Below are 25717 nucleotides of genomic sequence, written 5' to 3' on the forward strand. Positions count from 1 at the left end.
GGGACGGGGCTGTGGGGACCACGCCGTACCCGCCCCCTGCCCGGAATCCCTGTTTCATGTCGCCCACACTTCCCAGAAACTTCCCAGACACGACAGACCTGGTCACAACCGGCCAAGACGCACCTACAGCAGAATGCCCTCCCCTAGGTCTTCAGAGGCTACCTCCTTGTCCCTGCTCCCGAGGGCTCCGTTCAAATGTCACTTCCTCCAGGAAGTCCTCCCTGACCACCGCCACCACTCTGGGTTTGTTTTATGTTCTTTACAACCCTCCTCAGCCCTGAGGAAGAGGAAAAATGCAACCTGAGCCTGAGGAGCTCCTCTGGATGGACAGTTACATCGTGCGGATGCATTTGCTCCCAAGGAGATTTTTGTCTGCCCTGGGCCATGCCGGGGAGCGGGGGCAGGGGCCAGGAACATCACATTTTGGGGGGGTTATCGTCCCAACACCTTCAGCTCTGTCCTGGGGAAATTCCTGTGGCCGCCGAAACGCCCTCTACCCGCACGTGGCTACGAGCACATGAACCGTGGCTGCTCTTCCTAAAAAACTAAATTCTTTATTTCCTTTCACTTTAACGCATTCGATTTAAGCAGCCACCTGTGGCGAGTGGCTGTCACATTGTCACACAGCGTGGCTCCCGAGTTTGGCTACACAGAGTGTGGTCTCCTGACCAGGCCGGTCAGCGTAGCCCCTCCAAGCTTAGTAGGACGGAGCCCAGCTCCAGGCCGGCGGCATCAGACCCGCATTTTAACAGGATCCCAGGTGGTTCTGCGCACAGGAACATCTGAGGAGCGTTTCTCCGGAGCGCAGCCAAGAAGAGGGGGGAAGGAAGGAAAAGGAGAGAGGAGAGAAAGAAAAAAACGCTCCTGGGCAGAGAAAGCAAGGGCCCGAGTCCCTTTATCTCCTGCGCCGAATCCGCGCAGCACCCACGCGAGGCGTTTTGATGTTCACTTTGGACACAGGTCGAACTGCTCGGGCTGCAGGATTTTCTCTTCCAGCTGCAGCCGACGGAGCGTGTCTGCCACCTTGGACACCTCCCGTGTAACCAGCGCGAAGGGCCGCGTTACCACCTACGGAAGGTGAGAGCCAGCATCTTGCCAAGACGGTCTCACTCCCTGGGCTGCGTTCCGGGATTTCATTGTTAAGTCCCTGGGAGCGTCTGGAATAATGAAACACAGGCTCTATGCCGATGAAATTTAATGTTGGAGCTACATAATAAAATGGCTTATTTATGGGCAAATTTTACATCTCCCTGCAGGGAGATAAGTTAGCGTGTGAGTCCTTGCCACTTCTCGTGGCCTCCCCTTGACACCTCGGGGGACATATGGGGAGCGGGGGCAGGCGAGGGGTGGGGGCAGGGAGACTGCATATTCAGACGCCGAGGACAGCAGTTCTGCAGGATTTGCAGGTCTATGCGGGGGAGGAGGGGGTGCGGTAAGACTCACTCCCTGACCGCCGCCCGGCCTGCCCGTCATCGGAGGACCGGTGGGACCGAGGGGACGGGCGCAGACAGCGGCTGTCCCCTGGGGCGGGGGCCTGCTGGCCTCTCTTGAACCGTCAGGGCCAGGAGCAGAGGAGGCGCCACCCCAGCCCACAGGAGGGACGGACTGGAGACCTCTGGGGAAAACAATTCGGCACCTTGTTTTGATGTCACTGGAAACGTGCTCGCTCTGGGCTGCTTGGCCTGCGGCTGGGCTTTCTCGGCCTGGTCCCAGGAAGGGCAGAGATCAGGGGGCCCCCGGCGCCCTCCCCGCACCTGGGGATTTGCAGCCCGAACACCTGCTCGCTGAAGGGACCCCCTGGAGCAGGGTCTGCAGACAGGCTTCAGGCGCTGGTGGGCACAGACAGGTCCCAGCAGGAACGGCATCCCTATCCTCCCTCGCCTCTCGACGAAGCTCAGCCTTTCCTTCCACAGCGGATGCGGGAACAAACCCCAGAGGCGGGAGTGGCCCCGGGGACCCCGTCCCAGCAGAAATGCCCTGCCCCTTCCTGTCACATCACAGTGGCCCCCAGCATCTTAGATCCGGTTTAGGCGCCTCCCTGCTTCAGAATTAGGGGCATCAACAGACACACTGCTGGGTCTCCATTGATGGGCTCACATTTATTGCTAGATCACCGTTCAGACTATTTTGATAACCATGTTGCAACCTAATTCGTTGTTTGTAACCCTACGCATTTTATCTTACGCATTTGTTCTGAGAAGCGATGTTAAGGGTCTCAGGCATCCACAGGGACCTTCTCCATGGGAAGGGGCTGCAGGTCCCACGGCGGTTGGGGTGTCCGTGTGCAGGTTCCGGGGCCCCGTCCCGGGCGAGAGGCCTCTGGGCAGCCCCCTCGGAGACGGAGCTTGACGTTTGGAGGGTGTAGGAGAAAGTCGCTTCGGGAGAGGGCGGAGGTGGGGCTGCGCGGACAGGGACCACGCGGTCGCCCAGGCACCTCAGCGGACCCCCGCTGCAGTCCTGGAGCCGGAACGACCCTTCAGAGACGTCCTGGGTGGGAGGCGGGACCCTGTCCGTTATAACTGTGGAAAAGAGGAAGTCTGTCCACACAGTCCGGACAACGGACGCCGCCGGAGGAGTCCCAGACAGAACTTAATTCGGGAGATTGGTCCGCTGAGCGACGCGGGCGGGGAAGCAGTTTCGAAACCGACGAGGCAGGGAAGCCGCTGGGCCGCGACCTGGACAGAACCACAGGCGTTCCCGGGCGCCGAGGGGCAGGAGGCCCAGCGGGTGCGGGACCCGGGCGGACCTGCGCCCCATCCACGCAGGACACGCGGCGGCCGCGGGAGGGGCCCCCGAGGCAGAGGGAGGGAAACAGGACCTTTCTCCCACCAGGTGCCTCCCTTCGGCTGAACCCACCTGAGCCAGCTGACCCGGGGCCTTGGGAAACAGTAGCCGGCGAGGGTCTGCCTCCTGGGGCGCAAAGAAGGGGAGGGGGCCGGTGGGGAGCAGGCCGTGGGCCAGCACCGTGCGTGTTGCTGAGACCGAGAACCCCGGGGGCCCATAACGCCTCACGGGGAGGGAGACCTCGTCCGTATTAGGCGCCCCCCCTCCGGCACTTCTAAATGTTGTGCTATGAGCATATATTGCCTCCTGGAAACAAGATGCCTGCTTGGCATTCCTGTTCAGTACCTCAGAAAGGGCAAAGCCATTCTCTTTTCATTGCAAAACATCCTCCTGGAAGAAAATGCCTGCAAAATCCTCCCCCCCCCCCCCGCCCCGTAATTACCCCCACGGAGACAGCTCAGCACTTCTCCTGTTCGGTCTTTCACGAGGGTCCTCTTCCCACCCCGCCCCTCCCCGCCCCTCCTGCGCGGAGGCGGGCGGGGGCTGAGTGCAGGGCCAGGACGCGGCCCTCTCGGAGGCAGCTGGCCTGCTGGACCGGCTCACAGCACATCTGCAGCCACTTAGGGAGCTGGCGACGGATGGCCTCCGCTCGCAGCCCGCCCGCCCACCCGCCGGGGGCTGGGCTCCCCACCTCCCTGCAGGGCGCTGCGCCCCCTGAAGCCCCCCAACCCCAGGAAACAGTTCCTCTTGGCCCCACCCTGGACCGGCATGCGGTGTGCGCAATATCCCTTAAGGACGAGCAGAGAACAAGCCCAGGGCGGCCTGTGCTCCTTGAAAAGCAGCCCGTGACCTCGACGAAGAGGCGGCTGAGCACAGGAAGCACTTGCCCAAGGTCAGACGGGAACCGGACTGAGGGCACCGAGGGGACACAGGCGGGGGCCCAGGGCTCTGCTGCCTCCTTGTCCGGCGGGGACCTCGCCGCAGTCAGCAGCCATTCCTGACACTCGACGTCTTAGTTTTCTTGGCGACGCAGTGGGATCACGAACACACATCAAAAGGCTGTGAGGAGGGTTACGTTTGTCAAAGCTTCCGGCAGGTACCAGGTCTCAACAACGCGAGGCCCCTTCTTCCTCCTCTTCGAGGTCCCATCCTGCACCCCCAGGGCTACCTGGGGCTCAGACGGGGACTCCAACCTCTCTGCAGACGCCCGGGGGGCCGGCTGGCCGCTGGCTCGGGCTCTGGCGGCAGCGGCGGCGGCATCTGCCGCCCCAGACCTGCGTCCAGGTTTGCTAGACGTGCCGCCTCCCCTCCCCACCCGGGGCAGGTTGGATCGCCTTTCCCTGTTATTAACATTTCCATGCCTGCTTTCCCAGCCCGATTCGGGACAAGTTTCCTAAGACGAGAAGAAATGGAACCGCTCCCAGAGGAGCCTGCCACTCCTCATGGGTGGGGCCGTCGGGTTTGCTGACAGATGAACTTCTGTCAGCACATCGAGGGGCTTCGCGTGGCTCCCCGATACCTGCCTGCACCCAGGGCTCACTACGGAAGGGGCAGGCGCACTTGGTTTCTTGGCCGAGTCTGCCCGGCACGGGGCCCACGCCCGGCTCCTGGCCCCAGACCTCTCCTGTCTGGGTCAGAGGCCACGGCGCCCTTGTTGTGGCCTCGGCCCCTCCCCAGTCTCTGTAGCGGGCACGGGCCGGGGAGCCTGGGGCTGTTGTTCACCTCAGTGGCTCCACTGCAGGTCACCCTGGGGGCGGCCTTGCCGTGCCCTCCAGCCTCGAGGGTCAGCTTCCGTAGGACCAGGCGGCGGCTCACCTGCCTGGGCAACTCTTGCCGCCTGAGACGGACGTTCTCATCCCATGTCTCTCATCTATGAAGGTTCAGCAAGGTCACCTCCTGGGCATGGCAATCCAGCGATGAAGGAGACCCAGCCCAGCGAGGCCAGGGCTCGGGATCACGATGCACGAGCAGCCGGGACGAGGAGAACCAAGGCAAGAGCACTGCGGTTTGCCCAGAGGACGGAGGGCCACGTTCCAGGTGTCTCGTGCTCTGGAACAGACCAGCCCAGGACGTCGGGGCCCAAGGTGGCCGCGTGTGCTGCAGATCCAGGGGGCCAGGAGTTCGGACAGGGCCCTGCGGGCTGCCTCTGCCCTGCTCTGGGATCCCCGGCATCTCTGTGGGGGGACCCTCTTGGCTGGAGGTGACTTGAAGAGTCAGGGGTCAGGGCCAGACAGGCTCCACGGGGACCGTTGGCCAGACTGCCGACCACGGCTCTGCGGCCCGGTGGTCTTGGGGTCACCCGACCTCTTACGTGGAGCGCCGGGAGCTCCGGAGGGGGTTCCCGGTGACCATGGGGGAAGCCACGCCACTTCCCGTGACTGGGCGCCTGGAGACGCGCGGCGGCCGGATGGCTCCCAACACACTCTGCCGGCCGAAGCAGTCCAGGCATCGGGGCCCAAGAGGCCCCCCTGACGGGAGGGGAGGCAAAGGCTCGCTGCCGGGCGTGAACACCAGCACAGGTGTTCCGCAGGCGGCACCCCCAGAGCTGAATCTTGAAGGCAGAGAAGTTTCCCAGGACAACGCTGGGGGGGACTCCAGGCGGAGGGGCCAGCCCACGCAAAGCCCCAGGGACAGGCGATTGCGTCACATGAAACGCAATCCCTGTCCCATTTCCTGGGATCTCTCTCCGAAGACACCCTTCCCGCCAGCCCTCCCGCCCACCATCCTCGGCGGGGCCTCTCGGCAGCTAGGGCCCTGCTGCGCCCCGGGCTCCAACCCCTCCGCGGGGCTGGCCCTGGGGACAAGTTCAGGGAGCAGCCCACGGCCCAGCGGCCTGGCGCCCCCGCTGCGCACGTGGGGAGGCGCCCCCGGGAGGGTCCGCACGGAGTCAGGCCAGGCCCCGCCCCCCCGCGCCCAGGGTCTCCGCTTCGCTCCTGGTTCGGAAACCCCTGCGGCCTGGCCAGAGCAATCTCGGCGGGGTGTTTCGAGGCGCTGCAGCCTCTGTGTGTCCCCTGGCCTCCGTCCCAGCCATTCTTTCCGTAATGGTTAGTTCTTTTGATGGTAGGCACAAAAACGCAGGCTGGACGAAACACAACACAGGGAAATTACTGGTTTCTGCCACGAGGCTGCTCCGGAGCGAACCCTGGAGATGAAACAGTAACGGAATTCTGTCTCGCTCTTCGTTTCTCAGCCCGGGCGTTTCCTGGGGTGGCTCCCTTTGCAGGCAGCGTCGGCCCGGGAGGGCAGCCCCACGGCTGGATCGCTCTGGGCTTCAGTGACACGCAGAGCCAGCAAAGCGGCCGCAAGTCGCGGGCCCCCCTGGGAGGCTGGGCGGCAGCCCCGCAGAGGGCCTGACTGGCCCCCTCGGACCCCAGCAGGGTTAAGGGTTAGCCCCACCATAGCCCCACGGAAGCGCTTCTTTTCAAGAAACTGGGGTTCTGTACCCAGAAGGGGAAAAGAAAATGGGAAGGGCGCAGAAGCCTTAGCTGCCACAGGCCTGGGCGGTGGACCACGGGGAGGGGCGGAGCCTTAGGCATCTGCCCCAGCGCGTCCTCCCTCTAACTTTTAAGGGGGGCGGCCGGGTCGGGCGTGTGACCCGTGGACCCCTGCTGCGCTGGGCGAGGTCGGTGGGCCCTTTTCTCTCCCCAGGGCGTCGACGCCGCCTGGAAAGCCCCCCTCACCCTCGGCCTGGTTCCAACGCCCGCTCCCTGTGAAGAGGCTGCCATGAGTCATGATTACTCACACGCCCCCGGGCCTCTGGCCCTGCCTCAGCCCGGCCATGGAGCAGTTCAGCGGGGATCCTGTGTCCCCCACCCGGCCTCCGGCAGGCCCGTGAGGCCGGCGCGTGCCCGGGCAGCCCTCCCTCCCTGGCTGGCGGGGGAAGACGCACCGGCAGGTGGGCCACCCCGTGGATGGGAGCGGATGAGTCCGGAGGTTGGGAGAGGCAGTTGGTCCGATTCGCGCATCTGTCTGCCCTCACTCAACCCCTGGAGACATTGTCCATAGAGAGCGGCCAGGAACGGAGGGACCCCAGGGCCCGGACCGAAGGCCTCTGGGAAGGAGAGGGTGCTGGGCACCCCCGGGCCTCCCTGAGGACCGCCAGGCACTGGCTCCAGGGCGCAGCGCTCAGCTCCTGATGAAAACCAGATCCAGGAACTTGGAGCCCAACATGAAACTGGATACCTACCACCGTGGGCAAAGGAAACGCACTGTGAGAGGGACGGGCTGGCTGTCAGCCCGCAGGGCTGGGCAGTGAGGCTGAGCTTTCCGGCGAAAGGCCCCCAGGGGCCCCGAGAGACAGGAGCCCCGTGGGGACCGGGGGAACCACCCGCTTCTTTGTCCCCTTCTTCCCGCATCCTTCCCTTTGCTCCTTTTCTTCAGAGAGAAGACTTGCCTTCCACCCCATGACCAGCCTTTATTCTTTTGGGGCAAAGCGACTTAACCTCTCTGGGCCTCAGCTGTGTCGTCTGTACAACGGGACTGAAATCAGCACCTGCGCGGGCGGCTTATTGTAGGGCTCCCAGCGATGCGGCGGGAGCGGCGGCTCCCTCAGGGCCCAGAGGGCAGCGAGCCCTCGTTACACGTCCCTGCCGCCCGGCTTCCTCCTTCCCATGAACCCATCCGCACAATCCCTGATGATCGCAGCGAAAACAATGACACATTTTGGGAAAAAATCCAGTTCTCAGGGAGACACAGAATGAAGTTGTTTTTCACAAGGAAAATATTTCCTGTCCCTCACGGCGGGGGCGGTGGCAGGAGCCCTGGCTCTGGGGTCAGGCAGCTGGGGTTGCAGTCCCAGCTCTGCCATTTACACGCTGGGCCACCTACTCCCAGGCCTGAACCTCTCGGAACCTCGGTGTCCCCGTGGGTAAGGAGGGGGCACCGGTAACACCTGCCCGTGCCCAGAACGGCTGAGCGTCTCGCCCGGGACCTGCGTGAACCTGTGCAGAGCCGTGCACCTCGGTCATCGCGGTTGATGCTTCCAGCTCGGCGCCTTGCTCCTGCCTGCCTTCCTTTGTCCTGTTTGCGCCTTCTCTTTTTCCAAAGCCAGGAGCCCAGTGAACTTCCTGGGGTCTCAGGATGCTGGGCGGGGGGGTGGGGGGGGAATCTCTGTGACCATGGGTTCGGTTGAGCTCTCAGAAATCACGGGGGGAACAGAGAAATTAAGATTCCTGGCTCCCACCCAAACCCAGAGAAGCAGGATCTCTGACTTCTTAAATCCAACTGTGTTTTAAATTACAGAAGTAATACATGCCCCTTCTAAACGGATTCCAACAACACAGGAATAACGAGAGCAGAAACAGCCAGTCCTCAGAGGTAACCGCTGTTAACAGCTTGCGGCGTGTCCTCCGGGGTTTTGTGTTTGTCCTGGAAAAAGCTGACCCTACAGTTTTAATCCTCGCTCCTTTTTTTTAGAAAGGTAGTATCGCTTGCACATCTCTCGGCCTTAGTCCACACGCGTCGGCCTCGCTGTCTTCGGCGCGGCAGAGAATTCTGTGACGTGGCTGGTCATGATCGAGGTAGCCGTGTCCCCATTGGACGATCTGAGTTCTCCCTGGTGGTTCATAGGCCGCCAGCCCAGCCTCGGTCCGCACCTGGCAACCTCAGCCCCACGTGCGGGCGCCTGGAGCCCGGCGGGCAACGCGGGCCTCCTGGCCGGCTCTTTGCACCAGACTACATGGCCACGTTCACTTTCTTTGAAAAGGCTGTCACAGGGAACTTCATCCTTTTCTGAGCCTATATCCGAGAGCAGGGAAGAGGAAAAAAGCCTAATGTTGATTTTATTCCATGTATTTCTGAGAATTGGACGGTTTCCTAAAGTTTGTCATAGTTTTCACTTTTCGTTATGTTCTTTGTAAGAGTTCATGACTCAATATATTTTTTCCTACGCATTGTTTCAGAAGCCAACATTTTTTAATGCTGGAATCCCAAACTCCCACTTGCCCTGAGTTTGGCTATTCTGAGACCTTCAAATTCCACTTTGGGGACCCCAAACCCCTCCCCTTCGTTCCCCATAACCGATGAGCTTTTTTTCCTTGTGGGAACAAGTGGAATTAGAAAATTGTGACTCTCATCTCTTTTTTTATTAAGTGAATTTCTCTAAGTCTGCAAGGAACTTTCCCAGAAAGATAAATTACCCACTTGTAATAAGTATAACACATAGTGTTTGCAGAATCCTTGTGAGAATTTGCTTTTTGCCCAGAAATCATGCTTCCTCTTCCTCCCTCCCCAAGAGTTGAACACAAAGCCCGCCTCCCGTGAGGTAAGAGGTTTGATTGGAGGAGACCGCTGCCCATCAAGGCCCATCCTCTTCAAAGCACTTGCCCTGAGGTGCAGACTGAAGTTTCCCAGTTCCTGCCTCCACCTCCATCGCCTGCCACGCGGGGCTGGTCAGGAACTGGTCGGATTTCTGAGTGAAAAAGAAGAGATATCCTTCGCAGACCAGAGTGGGGGTGGCCTTTGCATGTCATTCAGCGTTGTCTTGGGCGAAAGGAGAAGGAACAAAGGACTACAGAGTAACTTCGGCTGCGACCTGGCTCGTGGGTCCCAACAGTCTGGCTTCGAAAGTAGACCCTCTGCTGGCCGCCACGGCATGGCCTCTTAATACCATGGGCTCCGAAAAGGACTGGGCCCCTCTGGGGAAATGGCTGATTCCTGGGCTGGAGCAGGAAACGCGCAGAATGAGCCCGGAGCGGCTGGTCCTGCCACACGGCAAGGAGGTTTCAAAGACAACGAGCGTCTTCCCAAAAGACGCAAGAGCCCGTTTAAGGAGGCTCCCCCCTGGCCAAGGATGGGCCGCTTCCAACATCCATAAGGATAATAACTGCAATGAATTAAAACACATCAAATACATTTCCATCCACAAATTCATAGGGACAATCAAAAAAGAAAAAAAGGGACAACACATAAAACCCCAAAAACCCCACAAAAATGCGTTGGTCCTTTGTGAAGGATGCCAAGACCCCCAGGTCATCGCTTCAGAACTAGTAACTACAGGGGAGGAAGCAAAGATTTCTCCTGCCTTTCCCATGTGCGCTGCACGCTGGGCCGACCACCTAGGAGATGAGGAGAGTGTGTTTTCATGGGGGCGTCCCAGCCCATAAAGGATGGGATGGGAGAACACGGCCGCTTCCGCCTCCAGCAGGCCGCAGCCCAGCAGTGCGAGCCGGCGATGGCAAACACCCCCCAGAAGGGGCAGTCGGACAGAGGCCTCCCAGGGACGGGCGGCCCAGCACCTCTGCAATGTTCCCGCCCGACACATCACGTCAGGTGAGCTTCAAGGTCTCACTGCCACCTTAGCAGAAATACAGGGGACCGAGAACACGATGGACATGTCATCGTCAAAACCTGGACCGGGAAACTTTTCTGCAACAAATAGACTATAAAAAACCAAACGAGGTGAAGGGGAACTCGCAGATTAGCAGGTTCTGGCCCTGGCCCAGGACGGGTCACGTGACTCAGGCCCTGCCAATCATGGTGCCCTCACCGGCGGCGGTTGGTCCCGAAGTGGTCACCTGACCGAAACCAGCTGCCTGAGGAATGAGAACGCAGCAAGGGGAGGGGGGAGAGCGTCCAGGTCCTGGGTCAGAGCCGCCCCGAGGCCCAGTCCTGCCACTCGGCCCCCAGTCCTGGGGGCTCCCCAGTGTTCCCCACCACCGGACGGTCAGCACATTCTTTCATGAAAGAAAAACAGCTTTATTATTCTTTGGATTTTTTGTAAGAGTTTATTTGAGCCGAACTGATGACATACGCTGGGAAGCAAGATCTCAAATGTTCCCCCCGAAACTGCTTTTTAAAATATAACTCACGCCGTGTACGAGTCACCCGTGTAACACGTACAACTCCGGGGTTTCTCGTGCATTTAAAGAGTCGTGCGACCGTCACCCCACCAATTTTAGAGCCTTTCGTCGCCCCAGGAGAAGCCCAGCTCCAGCCCCTCCCGCTTCCCCCCCGCCCCCCGGCGCCCCCAGCCTCCGGCAGCCCCACGGGTGTCCTTCCCGTGTGTGGGTTTGTCTTATCGGGACATTCCGTGTAAACGGCAGCGTGCAGTGTGCGGTCCTCCGAGGCTGGCTTGTCCCACTTAGAGCAACGTTTTTGAGGTTCCTCCGTAAAGGTGCGGCCGGGAGGTGAAGCCAGGTCTGACCGACACCCGCGGCCCTGCTTTCTGACACCCCTGCTGAGGCCGCGTCTGGAGGGTTGAATCCCAGGCCACAGCCCGACCTTTCTGCTGGAAACCGTGGGGACTGCTGGGCGGGGGAGTAAGACGTTTAGAGCAGTGTTTTCGCAAGATTATCTACAGTGTATGTTTTCAGCCCACATCCACGTTTCTATCCTATACCATATGTAACACATGTACACACATTATAACAGCCAGCCCCAGACCGGGTTCCGTGGCACCCTAGTGTCCCAGGGGAGGTATTCCAAGAGGGAATGAGGAAACCGCCTTTTTCTTTTCCTGGAAAATGAAGAAGCAGGTTTCAAGGGAACCAGGCTGCAGCCCATGCTGTGAGCGAGGGAACCATGGGTTCCGGACACCAACCCCGGCCCCCTTCTGCCACGAAGCCATCCGGCAATGCCTGCAGCGCCCGCTGTCTGCCCCAGACGCTGCGTGTCGGATGCGGGGTGCGCCGTCAGAACACTGCTGGTCCGCGACTCTGGCCGGGCTTGGCCGGCAACCCACGTGCCAGGAGAGATGCCCAAGCAGCCAGGTAGGCACTTAGGTGCGGGTGGGGCACTCCCCACGGGGAGGCAGGGGGTGCCGCTCCGCATGCGAGGGGGACACTGCCAGGCCGGTTGTTCCCAGGCAAATGCAGGGCCAGGGACACCAGAGTGCCCCAATTTGTCTTGAAAGAAGAAACCCAGGTTTTTATGTGCGATCTCCTATTTTTCAAAAGTAAAAGTTCGCAGCTGTGGCTCACTGTCCGTTTGTGTGCTCAGACCCGCTCTCTGCCCGGCCGTGCCCTGGAGGGTGACTCTGTGGACGGCACCCTCATGCCCCCACGCTCCCCACACGCTCCCCTGCCCTCCACGGTCCAGCTGGGCTTGGCCAGTGGGCACAGTAGGTGGATCAGAGACTGAAAGGCGGGAGGTCAGGCCCTGTAGCCCCCCAGTTCCAGCCAAAGCCAAAGAGGCGCCACCCACCACCCGCCCGTGAGCACTGCGGCCTGGCCCGGGGGGCTGTATCGCAGGCTGCAGCTCCTTGGGGCTGGCGACGCCTCCGACCCTTGTCTTCAGGCCGGGCCGGGGGCTACGGGATAACAGCTCCACTGCCCCTTGTCCCTACGTGCCTCCCATGCTTGTGGGCTCTCTTGCTCCTGTCCATGTGCTTAGTCCCTTCATTCTGAGCTCCTGTCACTTAACCCTTTTCAATGTGCCCCCTGCTTTCCTGCTGGGAACCACCCACATACCAATGGAGTCAAGGAACAAACCACACAGCGAGCCCTACAGGCGCTCGGACGCAGAGGACGGAGCCCAGCCGGCAGCCCCGGGGCCGCAGGCTCTGGCCAGCGAGGGCCGGGGGCAGGACAGCCGGCTCCCCGCCCAGAGTGGAAGCAGAGAGACCGTGCAAAGAAGGGAGACGCCTTGCGGTGTGCCAACCAGTTTAATGATGAAACCGTGCAGATGCCAAACTAGGGAGCCAGGGACACGGCCCGGAGGGCTCGGGGAAGCGCTACCACGCGGGAGTGGGGAAACGGGGCTCCTAATGCAGACAGCGGGGGAGGGGACGTCCACTGGCACCGCAGACCTAAGACGTTCCTTGGGGGGACATGCATCGCACCCCCAAGGCAGGAGCAGGACGGCTGCCTTCACTCCCGGACATAAATTCTCGTGCAGACCACGTCATCGGCGCCGAACGTCTGCAGAAGGGAAGGAAAATGTTTAAAGCGTATCACTAATAAGGCTACTTACTGCCCCGTTAAAAACCCTTTGAAACAGACATCCAATTTCCTGTGCCATGTGCTCGTGCTAAGTGCTAAGGGCTTTTTTTTCTTTCTTTTTTCCTCCCTTGAGCTCTGCATTGGCAGGGAGGCAACTGGGGTATAGAATTATGTTATATGCAGTTTTCCTTTGCTCCTGGAACCGGTGAATGCTGACATCAGCAATCCATGTTTCCGGGCTTTGGTTTTGAAATTAAACTGAAAGGGAGAGTGTCGTGTTGGACATTCCTGAAGAGCTCTCCGTCTCTTCTCAAGAGACTCCGAGAGAGCCAGGGCCTGGGGCAGCTGGCGGCCTGGGGTTCGGGGCTGACCAGCAGCTGGGAGGGGCAGGAGAGGGCGCAGAAGCGCCTCCCAGGAAGCAGCTGTCCAGCGGGGGCGACCGCCTGAGAGGCTGCAGCAGGAACACTCAGTCACCTGCAGCCTCGAAAACAGTCCCAGCTGCAAGAGCGCAGCGTCAGCCCAAAACCAGGGCCCGGCACGTCTCCTGCTCCTGACAGTTTGTGGACGGAGGGAAGGAACTGAACAGGACGATCCCCAAGGCTCCTTCCAGCTAAAACCCGCGGCTCTTTGTGTGTGGGTTTGCTGTGGGGAGGACGTAAGCCATGGCGCATCCGGGGGACGGCTTTCTTCTGGCCCCTGAAGTCACGTTGCCCATGAGTCAGCCGCGTCGACTCTCCCCGACTGGCAGTTACTCACAGGCAGTGAGTGGAACAGGGAAACAAAGCGCATTTTAAAAATCAGAGCCAAAAAACAGGGCTTCGCTGGGCTGTGGCCCCAGCATGGGTGTCTGGGTGCAGAAGGGTGCTTTCCTGCGGGAAGGTCCTTACCTTTCAGATCCTCGCTGGGGTCTGAGGCTCCAGCGAGGTTAGAAGCCCTGGGTGTGCTTGGACCCTCAGGTCCTCGCTCAGGTCCCTGGGTTGGTGGCAAGATGCTCTTACAGAGCACGTGCTAGGATGCATCCTAACACATGTGTTTCAGGGACACGCGAGTCATCAGCAGTGACTAAGGAAGCGCATCCTCATCATGGCTTCCCTTCTAAGGAGGGGGCTCCTGGTCACACAGGCACAGCGGTACCTGCTTTGGACACCTCTCTATCCTGCCCAGTCATGCCTCCATTAGCAGGGAAAGTGTGCCCGGGAGCCGGGGCGGAAGTTCCCACCAATGTTCACCTCCCAGAACCAAAACTCTCCGAGCTCTATGGCCGTGGATTGTCACCGAATGCCCGCGTTTGGGGACTGGACTCTACCTGGGCATAAAGAACAGGAGCTGACACCTCCCCCAGGCCAGCAAATGGCTTCAGGACGCAAGGAGAAAACGCCACGTTCCAATCACATTGGAAATGGGCTTCCCCGCCTGGAAACCGTACCAAGAGGCTCCCAAGAGAAACAGTAGAATGTTCCAACGTGGTTTTCAAAAGAAGGCAACCTAGAGCTTCTTTTGGGAGCAAGGTGCCGCTGGCCCAGCGACAGTTACTTCAACATCACTAGGATTGATGTGCCCCGTATTACGCGAGCTAGCATCTCCCTGCATTTGGATGTGTTAGGGAGAGTAGCCCTTGACGCAAAAGCCCACATTTCCTACCCCGAACTCCGGGAATCGACGCTCCCTTGGAGGCGTGTGCACCTCTGCTGAGCGGGGCAGATGGCGCGGCCCCCCGGCAGAGCCGGGCCTGGCTCTCTGGCTGCTCTGGTACCACCCCCAGGCTTCATCAGGTTCGCTTCTCACAGGCTCACACACTGAGCCTCCTGAGCCTCAGCCACGTGGCAAGTTCTAGAACCGTCTCCCTCTTTGCTGACTCTGGCACCCGTGAACTATACAGGTCCTTTTTTCCTAAATATCCGTGTCTCCAGTGGTCCCCCACCCCGCAACCGCATGAGGTATTTGATCCCCGGAAACCGCGCTGTCCAGGCTGCAAGCAAACCTGTCCTTGCTCCAGAAAGGAGAAAGCATGTAAAACCGTCACGAGACAGGAGAGACCCGCAAGCCTGGGCTCCAGGCACAGACAAAGCTCGGTTTTAGTCTCCGCGCAGATGAAACGCAACCTCGCAGGGCTGAGAGGGACCTCGGGGACCAGACGTTGGCCCAGTCCCTCCCCTGGCAGCCTGGGAAGGGAAGGCCACGCCCAGGTCGGGCAGTGAGTCCTTCCTCGCATTTCAGGGTGGCCCTGCGCGGGACAGGCAGTCTTAGTGGGGAGGTGTGAGCAAGCCTGCGGAGAACAAAGGATGTCGCTTCCCGGTGACCCACGGCAGCCTCTCCATTTTGTAGTCTGGGGGACAAAAGGCGGCTGCCGGAAAGTGGGGTGTGTTCTGCACACAGAGGGAGCGAGACATGGCTGTCCTGCCCTCCCGCCGGCACCCAGGAGAGGGGGAGGGGCGTGCGATTAAACTGCGGGGGTCTCTAAGTTTGCCTTCTCAGGGGAATTATGTGTAGCCAGGGCTGCGGCGGATGTTTTAATGTGAACACGTTGGGGGTAGAGCCCCCCATCTCCAGTTCTGAGCCCCCCCGCCGGAATGTCTGCTCCACACAGACACTTCCCAAGTTGGCACAACTTGCTTGGCTCTGAAGGCCACTGGGATTCGTAAGTCTGGGAGGGGGGCGGGGGGGTAAAAATGTTCCCTACGGCACCCAGAGCTGCTGTGCTGGAGTTTCTGAAATCTTTCCCAGGCAGAAAAATGGGGAGTGAGAGAGGGGATAAAAGTGAACCCTGGGACCTCGCGGGGCCCAAGCTGGAGGCACTGGGGAGGGGAGGCTGCTCAGAGCAAGATGCCACAGGGAGGGGTCTGTCTGGGGGGCGGCGGCAGCTTGCGTCTGGCCCCCTAGCCCCGCTCTGCCCCGCTGAACAATGACGTCTTCTGACCTGAACCGACAGGACAGGTCGGGCTCTCTGCCAGCATCTGGCCCCGGGGCCAACAACGTCTCTCCCCTGAGTGGGCGAGGGGGCACGGCACTCGGGCGCGGGCGCATCGCCCGGGGAACAGGGTCAGGGCCTCACCAGGATCAGCTCGTCGTTGGCCAGCTCGCGGGTCCAGTAGGTTTTGGGGCCGTCCCCCTCGAGGAGAGTTTGTGTGCAGTGGATCTTGTTCTCATTCTCCCAAGTGGCCAAACTCTGCAGGCGGGAAAACCATTAGTGACATTAATAGCCGTTGCTGCCGCGGCGGCAGCGCCGACGACCACAGGCACCAGGGTTCCCGCTGAGCAGAGGAGCAACACAGGGTCCCTGTCAGACCCTCTGCCGCGCCACTGGGCCCGCCGCAGCGCCCTGGCCGCGGGTCTATGGCGCACGTAGGTACCGGACATCACACGCGTGTGCACACACTCACCCAGGCAGCAAAGCCTAGGCGGACTTTACGTCTCCGGGAATAGAACTGAGAGCATGCAGTGATTCGTTTATGGACTGCCTTTCAAGCAATTCGGATTTTAACGGCAAGAACCTTCCCGTCGGCGCTACAAAATTTTACAACGGCTAAGACACCGTGTGTGCGACCACATCCGCAGGCAGATCTGGTTCCCGCATGGTTTGGGGGTAACGCCAGCCTGCTGCCGTAGACCCGAGTATCTTTGGCCCCGAGGATAAAAAAAGGTGCCATTTTCCAGGTTACGTCCCTCTAGGAAAAAATGTATAAACCACCGTCTGAAGGGTCCTCGTGCTGTTGCACAAGGGAAGCAAAAGGAGGGGTTTCTTGCTGCCTCCCCGGTGTCTGCACAAAGCAGAGAGAGGCACGGGGGAGGGGGGACAGCGGCTAGGGACCCAGGACAGCAAAGCGCAGGCTGGCTTTTTAACTCCCACGCAGGCAGCGCGGGGACAAAGCCCCACCCTCCAGGCTGTTGAGGGAGACTCAGCGTTTTTATCAGAATTAGGATCTCGGGCAGCAGCCACCATAACAGAGCCCTCTGACGACACCGTCTTGCTCCTGTTTTTACGATCAGTGTGGTAACAGGGCTGGGAGTCCCCCGCCTCTGAGCCTGGACGTCATTTGCAGGCCGAGCCCCCGGCCGGGGCCACACTCTGCCGTGTGGGTCAGCGTGTCCCTGGGGCTGCTTCGCTGTGTCCTTGTCCCAAGCCCAGTGCCCAGAGACCGCACCCAGCACGTCACGCAGGCACCGCTCGGGGAAAAAGGAAAACAATTCCTCACTCTCTGGAATGTTATTAGTTTTTCTTCCTTTTTCTTCCTTTCTTTTTTTCAATACCAGGGAAAGGAAGACATGTCACTTTTTATGGAAGTGGTAGAAGCAGCGCTTATTTTTCCATCCGCCCTCAAAATACTGGAGCAACCAGCCACCCAGAGGTCACACGTGCCCGTCTCTAAAAGGACTGTCCAGCCCCTTGCTCCCCAACCCCGCCGGGATTCATCCGGGACTGACACACGGAGAAATACAAAACTCTTGCCCTTGAAGACTGAGAGAGCAGAGCACTCAGTCCACTCGCAGCCGGAATCCGCCTTGCTTTTGGACGGATTCCACCGTTTCTCCAAGGAACCAGGGAGGGCAGGCGGCAAAGGTGCCGATCCACCTGCGACAGGAAACTGGCAGCCCAGCCGCTCCCGCTCCCCAGCCGCCCGCACCCGGGGTCGCCGCCCCGCGCTGCAGCAGCCCCGGCGGGAGGCGGCTTAGGGACAGGGCTGGAAGGGAAGGTTGGGGCTTTCTCCCGAGCCCCGGGCGCCCGGCTGCACAGATCTCTGGAAGCCGCCGTGCACACGCCCTGCCAGAAAAGCGCGCCACAGGCTGCAGGGCCGGGGGGCGGGGTGCAAACGGGCGCGCGTGGCTGCGCGGTCCCCGGGCGGGGCGCGGGGACCCCGGGCGGCGCCCCGCGCTGCGGCTCACCCTGCACTTGCGTCCATCCACGGTCTCCTCCTCAAAGCCCTCTCCGACCTTGAAGTTGATCTCGGTGGTGCGCACCGTGGTGGATGTCTTGATGTAGAACTGGTCTCCGTCCTGGCGGATCTCCACGTGCGGCTTGGACGCCGCCGCCACGGCCACCTTCCGCAGCATGGCGTTCACACCTGCCGGGAAGCACGCGCGCCGCGGGCTCGGCTGCCAGGGTTGGGGGCACCTCCCACTCCCTCTGCCTGCACGTAAGAGCCTTAAAACGGAGGCGCTCTCCCCGGCCCTCGCTCCGATTTTCCGGATGAAAAACTCAGAAAGCGTAAGTGGCTTTCCTTGGGAGGGCCCGACTTCAAACTGAGTCCCCAAATTTAAAGCCCCTGATCCTCCTTGGACTCCAGAAATAATCTCTCCTCACCATTGTCGAGCACGAGGTAACGGCGGAGCCGTCGGGGAAGGCGCCCGGGGCCCAGCACCCAGCCAACGTGCGCTGGACGCGCGGGCCCACTCCCGCTCCTCCGCGGCGTGCGCTGCGGATATATCTCCCCGGGAACTTTCTGCTGCCGGGGATGGGTCCCCGAAACCCACCCCCTGCGGAGACCGCAGCACCTCCAAGGGGTCCGTCCGCGCCAGCTTACCCAGGGCCTTGAGGAGCTCATCGAAGTTCTCGCTGCTGCGCATCTTCCAGGTGCCGGCGAAGTTGGGCATCGTGGTGGCGGCGGCGGCGCTGGCGGTGGAGGCGGCGGAGGCGGCGGCGGCGGCGGCGGCGGCGGCGGCAGCGGCGGTGGCGGCGGCGGCGGCGGGCGCACTCTGAGCTGCACAGGCGAGACTGCGCTCTGCGCCCTGCGCGCGCCCCGAGTCTACGCAGAGCGCCCCCCACCCCGCCCGCTGCAGCCCCGCCCCCGGCCCCGCCCCCGCGGCCCCTGGCGGCCCCGAGCCCAGCCCCCAGCTCCGATGCCCCTACTGCGCCCGGGGCGTCCTGGTCTCCAGGGTGCAGGCCTGGCACCCGCTGTGCTCCAGCTGGACGTGGGGGCACTTCGGCCACCTCTACTCCCATCCTTCTTAAAGTGGATGCCGGGAGAGGGTTAGATGGACCAAGATGGCTCATCACGAGCGGATAAGTGGAAGCTGGGCCGTGGAGACTTGGGGAAGCATTATATCATTCTCTCCATTTTTGAGTGTGTTCGAGAATATCCGTAACAGAAAGTAGAGGGGTCACCAGGAGATGGGAGCCACCTTCTCCCACAACCAGTGAAGCCTCTGGGTGTATCCGCCGGTCGCCCTCTGCTCCCAGTCAGAGATCCCATTCCGCATCCCTTACCCATCAGGCGCAGGACCAATGGGAGCGAGAAGCGGGAAAGCCTGACCCGCGCACCCTCCTGGGCGTAGCTGCTGGAAACCAGCACCCCGCGAGACTGGGCGTCCCCTGCGTCCGCAGGGCGGAGGGAAGGACAGCTTGTGCCGAGACAGAGCTGAGTGTTTGCGGGTCCCGGGCCTCCGCGTGGCTGCAGTGCGTGCTCTGAAGGGGGTGAGACAGGAGTGAGCGGGTGAGACAGGAGAGAGCAGACGCCGTCCACTAAGCGCACAGGGCCACAAAGTCACCTACAAGGGTTTGCGGAAAAGGTGAGCCCTGGTGCTGTTGCATTTGTGTAAAGTTGCCGCTGCTTCAGTGTGGAGAGTGGGTGCGAGGGGCAGACATCGCCGGGGGCCCTGGACGGGGTCCGTAGCCCTGCGCAGGCCAGGGTGGTGGAGGTGCAAAGGGGGCGGGCCCGCGGAAGAGCGGCGGTTCCCCTATGGGATTTGAGCCGCGCATCAGAGCAACCTGGGCCAGTCCTGTTGACATTCAGACCCCCGGCCCCACCCTGGAGATGTGGGCGCAGGAAGTCAGGGGCGGGCCCGGGAAGCTGCGTGTCCCAAGCTTGCAGGTGGTTCTTGCGCAGTCGCATTGGCGCTGCCATCTTTCCTGACCCCCTGTGCCCGCGGGGGAGGGGGTCGTGGGAGCAGGAGGCCAGAGGACTCCAGGTTTCTGGCTTCGACAGTGTGGAGAAGGTGGAAGAGCTCGAGGCCTGGGTGCCCGGGGAGCTTGAGGGGCGTGGACGTCCGGGGCATCAGCGTAATGAGGAAGCCCTCGTGCGTCCTGGCCCTGACAGAAGCGAGTGGTGTGCCGCATTTCCTGAGCGAGGGAGCCTCATCTCCGCGGCGACCCTGCGGAACCTGCTCTGCTCAACCCCGCGGAAGGCGGCGCGGCGTGGGAGGTTTTTAAGGAGAACCGTGCTTTGGTGGGATTGCATTTTAAACAGACTCCCCTGGTGGCCGTGGGACACCAGGACAGAAGAGCCGAGGCCTGGAGACCAGTGAAGGGTCGGCTGCGGGGTCCAGACGAGGGGCGACGAGGGCTCGGGCCTCGGGAGCGTCACCCCGACGCGCGTTCCGACGGTGAAGTCAGCCAGCCGGATCGGACACCGGAGGGGAAGGACAAGGACGGGTGTGTGCGTGGTTTCTCGCTGAGAGGTGGCAGGGAAGCGGGGACCCCCACCCCAGCTGTGCTGGTCAACCTCCTGGGAAGGACGCTGCGTCCACCGTGGATGCGATCGCTCTGAGATTCCAGGGGACGCAGCAGGCAGAGCTGCTCAGACCTGGGAATTCAGTGAGACGAGGAAGGGCCACCCTGGAGGCGGGGAGTCGGTGCACCCCCGTGGCGGCTCCAGCGGGGACAGAGAGAGCGGGCTACGGGGCGGCGGTATGGGTAACACGGAGCCCAGCACTGCACTTTGGGGGTACCTCAGGCTTCACAGTGCAGGCCTGGGGTCGCGTGGCATGCGGGGGTGGCCGAGCCCCACATGGGTGGCCAAGAATGGGAGTCAGACCCTGGCCCCACACGCCTCCGTCCAGGAAGACTGTGCAAGGCGGCTTCTTGGCTGAACAACCGGCCCGCGGCCACGCAGGCCCCCGTCTGTGGGTGCTCGCACGTCCCCAGGGCGCCCTGGGCAAGCGCCGGTCGCTCACACACGTGCCTGCGGCCGGGATCCCCTCTTGGTTTTGGCTGGAACGCTGATCCTTGAATCTCTGGAGCAGAAAGGACTCTTGGAACGTCAGCTCTGTGAATAGATGCGCGGACTTGCTCGGTGCGTTTGGAAGGGTGCTCTGGGCCAGGCGGGGGGTTCAGGGGCGCAGGGACAGGCGGGGGACCGTCGCTGCACTACGATCAGGCTTGGGACAATGTCGCGGTGCCGAGAGGGCCTCTAACTTCTGGGGGTGCAGCTGCCCGGGGGACGTCTTGCGAGGAGCTCCCTGTAGAAGGGGATCCCCTCGGGGTCGGGCGGCCTCGCCCTGGGACCCGGGGACCCCAGAGCCCAGGCCAGAGTGGGGGTCGGCCGCGAGCCGCAGCTGCAGCCTGTCCCTGGTGCGCCCCCCCCCCCCCCGTGTGGAAATCGGAGGGAGCAGGGCCGGGCCCGCTCTCCAAGGCCCCTTTGTTCTCTGCCGGCCCCTCCGCCTTGACTCCTGACTCCACAGACCCCTGTTGCCAGCTCCTCCCAGGCCGCTGACCTGCTTCCCTGTTGTCCCTGTCGGGGACGTTTTTGCTGAGACCTGCTTCTTCTGCTTGGAGGGCGGCCAGGGCCTCGGCCTCCCGGGGCTGCCGGCCTGGCCCCGTGCCCTCGCGCAGGCCGAATTCAGGCTGGAAGAATGGAGGTCAGAGTTCAGTCCCGAAAGCTGGGGGCTCTGAAGAGGGTCCCAGTGGGGGTATTCAGGAGACAGTCGTCGGGCCTGGGGCCACGGTGCGGGGACAATCTGGGAGTCAGCAGAAGAGGACAAAGAAGAGCTGGATTCCTGGGGAAGGGTGGGGGTGGGGCCGCACCTGCCCTGCGCGGGGGAGGGGGCTTTTTCTAGGTTAATGGAGTGGAAGGTGCCCTGGAGGGGGACACGGGGGGGCCTGGGACCCCGCAGCCACAGGAGAAGCAGTGCACGTCGTGGGCGTGTATTGAGGCTTGACTATGCCAGGCCCCACACTAGGTGTTTGATGAACATTCACTCATTCGTGCGTCCATCGATCCGTCACCAGCGATGCTCACGCAGACGAGGCCGCAGCTCACTCAGCTGCTGCAGAGGGAGCTGGGGGTGGACCCAGTGGGCTGGCCACCCCCCCGCCCCCGGCTGGTTTATTGTGCGGACGGGGACCTAGAGGCCCAGGGGCTGGGAATGCCGGGCCCCAGGTCACACCATGGAGCAGGGGACCCCTCATTCCCGGCCTGCCAGCCCCAGGGATCCTGGGATGTCTGACTCCCCGAATTCTAAAGAGGACAGTTCAGCTTCAAGCAGGACCGGAGAAAGGGGCACGCAGGTCCGTGTCCCGGGGCCCTCGTCCGGGCTCGCCAACGGCCCCGGGGCTCCCAGGACGTGGGACTCCGCGTGCTGAAATGGGGCTGTCCCGGGCACAGTGGGACGAGGCGGCCACCATTTCCAGTGTCTCCTGAGCGCTGGACAGACGCGCTTCGTGGCTGCGGTCCGTGGATACGGATCCTGTCTTCTCTTACGTGTCTGCAAACCGTGGCCGCGGGTCCGCGCGTCTGACTGTGCGCGGGCCCGTCTCCCCGTGTGGCCTCCGCGGGCCCGGGGATGTTCTCTGTGTGGTTGTCTCCACCTGTGTGTGTCTGTGTGCACCGCCCCCCCCCGCCGCCGTGTCCCACGCTCACGAGCGTGCGTGTTCTCCGGGCGGCCCTGTCCGGTCATGCGCGCCCCTCCCCCGGCTCAGCCGCGCTCTCCTCTCCACCCCACTGCCCACCGACCGCTTCCAGAGTCCAGCCGGCCCCTCCCGCCTCTGGCCGGGCTGCCCCAGAGCCACTGCGGCACACGGTCCCCATTCATCCGCCGCGCGGCCTCCCGGTGACCCTGCAGGCCACCTCACGCTCCGCGCCGCCGACCTGGGTCTCCTCGGGCTCTACTTCCCTCCTCCCCCCACCGCGGCCCTGGACGTCCGGCCTCCACACCCCTGCTCGGGTCAGGCCTTTCCCCCTTGGCCCTCCGCCTTCCCACAGCCCCGTGGGTCTCACCACAGGCGGCAGAAGCAGAAGAGAGAGAGGGAGCCCTCACTGCTCCGCGTGCCCGGGTGCCAGGCACTGGGCTGGGCCCTGCACGCTGCCGGCGACTTTTTATAACCACCCTGTAAAAGGGAACCAGAGCTCAGAGAGGCTGAGGCACTGGCCCAAGGCCACACAGCTGGGGGTGGGGTGTGGATCCGGTTCCTCCCCCTGGCCGCCAGGTCGCCACCTGCCCCACCGGCCGGCCTGGGCCCTTCCAGGCAGGGCCCCTGCCGATTTGTGTGCGCACCCCCTGTGGTCCGCACAGGCCCTTGCGGACACTCCATGAAGGTTTACTGAGTGAACGCCGGCTCTTGGAAACGACAACCTGAGCTTTCATTAGTCTGATTTACACGCGTGCTGGGATCCTGCGGGCGCAAGGCCGGGGAACGGGCGGCTATAATTTATCAGGAAACACGGCAACTGTCCCAGTGTCCCTTTCAGTGCCGAAGGAGAAGGTAAATGATGGCCGACAGCCCTGTGCCGCGAAGGCCCATCCTGCGCGCAGCGTGGGGCACGTGACAAGCCCTCCGGCCGCCGCCCCCCACGTGGGCCCGTCCACCTGCTGCCTGGCGGGGCCACAGGGGGGTCAGCTGCCGCCCATCGATCGCCAGCCCGGGATGCCACATGGTGCCTTTGAAAGTCCGTAGAGAAAAGGACACCGTCCGTGCCTGATCCATCACTGCCCGCGTCTCTCGCGTGGCGCGTGCGGGCCAGCACAATGGCCGCTGGCCACGGGGCTCAGTCAGCGCTGCCGGATTAATGACCTTTCAGACAGGAGCGACGCCCACCTCCTCTCCCGCGTCCCCGCGGCCCCGGCTCCCTGCAGCCTTCCCTAATCGAGGTTGAGAGGGTTGACGGATGTGGGACGCGGGGTCTATCGGAGCCCCCGGCTTCTCCTGGGGGCGGGGGGATGGGCAGGACAGCTGCTCAGCCTCCCAGATGTCCAGGGGGAGCCCCTCCCCCTCCCGTCCGCGGGGCCACTGCGGGAGCCTGGCAGCCCCACCTGAGGGGCCGGCAGGGCGAGGGCCGGGCGCCGCCGGCTTCCTCCCGCAGGCGAGCTCCGTGCCGTCTGGTGCGTGAGGCCGCCCGGCTGGGCTGCGGGCGCTGCAGAAGGTTCCTGGCCCTTGATGGTGATTGCGTTAGCGCTGATAACTCGAAAATTAATCTTCCTAATACGACGCCCGCATTCCGGCGGCGCGGCAGGATGTGAGTATTTAATTAAGGCCTCTCTCCTGCTCGCCGGAGTGTTTGCAAATATGATTCACAGGCGTACTGTTACCTCCGCGCAGCGCCCGGCCCCTCTGCCTGCCAGCACCTCGGCACAGCCAGCTCCTGGCCGCCGACCCCCCGGCGTCCCCCCCCTCCGGAGCTGCCCCCCAGGACACGGCGCCCTCCTGGGGGGCCAGGGCCTGCAGGCAGCCCCCCGTCCAGGCCGCAGGACCCAGGGTGGGAACCGGAGGCCGCAGCTAGTTAGCAGCCCTTGAGGCTGGGCCTCCAGGGGCAGAGGCCTGAGGGGCCCGTGGTTCTCGGGAGCAGGGGACGACCCCCGAGAAGGCAGGGCTCCTCCGCGGCCCCCACTTGGCCTGTGTGTCCACGTTTCCCGTGGTGGAGAGAAGCCAAACAGGGTCCCCGGAGGCCCTGCCTGCACCCAACGGGAGGGCCTTTGGGGCCCAGCGACCTCACCCTGACGCTGGCACCTCCGTTCCCACCTGGCGTGGGCGTCCCGGGACGGGGAGGCTGGATCTTATGAGACAGGAGGGGCTTCCCAGCCGCTGTCATTTTCGGGGATGTAAGTGAGGGACAGAAGCAGGGAGGGCAGGCCCTCCGCCCCCGGCCCGTGAGGGGGGATGGGGCCCTCGGACCCATGAACCAGGACCTGTCCATCCCCGCATGCCCGGACGCATCCATCGCCTGGACAGCGGACGTGGCTGTCCTGGGGCGTCACCCTGCAGGTGGGGGTGGAGTGGGCCTGTCAGCTGGGAGAGGGAAAGGAAATTCTGCTTGGGAAATTCTGACGTCGTCCCCGGCAGAGCGCCGTGGGGTCTGGGGGTCCTGTCTTGAGGACCCTTGGCATCCGCCTCGACGCAGCTGGACACCGGCCACCCCTCGGCCGGCCGGGTGTGAGGTTAGGGGAGACGAGGGCTGGGGGCTGCCACCCTGCCCACCGCGGGGACACCAGGAGCGTTAACCGAAAATCGGCCCCGTGCCGCTGTGCACAGGCTGGGCTCCCTTTGAAGAGCGAGGCCGACCGCCTGACGACAGGCTCGCGTCTGCAGCCACTGTCCTTGTGTGCAAGCTGGGGCGGGGGGGGGGGCTCCGGACGCGGGGCGCGGGCTCTGCAGGGGAAGGGGAGGGGTCGGCATCGAGCCGAGGCACACGCCGTCCTCGGTGGCCCAGGCCGCGGCTCTGGCCGCTCCTGCGCAGAGGAGGCTTTGGGTTGTCCAGCGGTTTTCACAGTGCAGTTGGCCTGGACCTCTCCTCCCCGACGCCCCCCAGAGACCCTCCGGGGGGCAGGCCCGCTCTGGGGACTGCGGGCTGCTGGATCTACGCCGAAGGGGGCAGGGGTGTCTGCGGCAGTTCCTCACATCGGCCCTCGGCCAGGCCCAGCTGCTGATTCGTGAAGGGACCCTGGGCAAGTCCCTGGCTTCCTCAGGCCTCGGTTTCCCCGGTGGCCCTCCGAACTCTGTCAGCCTGCGCCTGACACCACGCCAGTGGAACCCAGCTCCGTAGGACCAGGTGCCTGCCCCTGTGGGGCAGACACTGGCCCGGCTCCAGCAAGTCCCCGCCGACTCTCACAGCTTCCCCGGGCCTGCCCATTTGGTCTTGTTCTGTCCAGCGTCCACCCGGCCCCCGGCCTGGGCCGGCCCCAGCCCGCGTGTCCCCGGGCAGCAGGGACGCAGCGCCGGCCCCCATCCATCTTCCCCGGCGCCCGAGACAAAGGGCCTAATGTGTGTGCAGCTGGGGCTGCCCTCCATCATCCCTCACAACCAGCGCCGATAATGGGCCTCCAACGAGTCCCCCGTGGCCACCTGCTGACCAGGGGTGGCCAGGCAGTGCCGCCTGCAAACCCAGGGACCCGAGGACAAAGCAGGCCTC

At 62.9% G+C, this 25717-nt stretch overlaps 1 protein-coding gene across 1 annotated transcript; it reads right to left on the reverse strand.

The window, feature by feature from the left end:
* Positions 1–12590: 12590 nt before the first annotated feature.
* On the reverse strand, positions 12591–18261 carry CRABP1 (cellular retinoic acid binding protein 1). The gene is made up of 4 exons (XM_054588609.1): positions 18182–18261; positions 17544–17722; positions 15715–15828; positions 12591–12641 (listed from the first exon to the last, which is right to left on the reverse strand). The coding sequence occupies exons 1-4, from the start codon at positions 18249–18251 to the stop codon at positions 12591–12593; spliced, it is 414 nt and encodes a 137-aa protein (XP_054444584.1). The 5' UTR covers positions 18252–18261.
* Positions 18262–25717: the final 7456 nt, after the last annotated feature.

The sequence above is a fragment of the Pteronotus mesoamericanus genome, unplaced genomic scaffold (assembly GCF_021234165.1).
Source record: "Pteronotus mesoamericanus isolate MK-2021 breed Mesoamerican mustached bat unplaced genomic scaffold, CSHL_Meso_final contig_1242, whole genome shotgun sequence".
Lineage (NCBI taxonomy): Eukaryota > Metazoa > Chordata > Mammalia > Chiroptera > Mormoopidae > Pteronotus > Pteronotus mesoamericanus.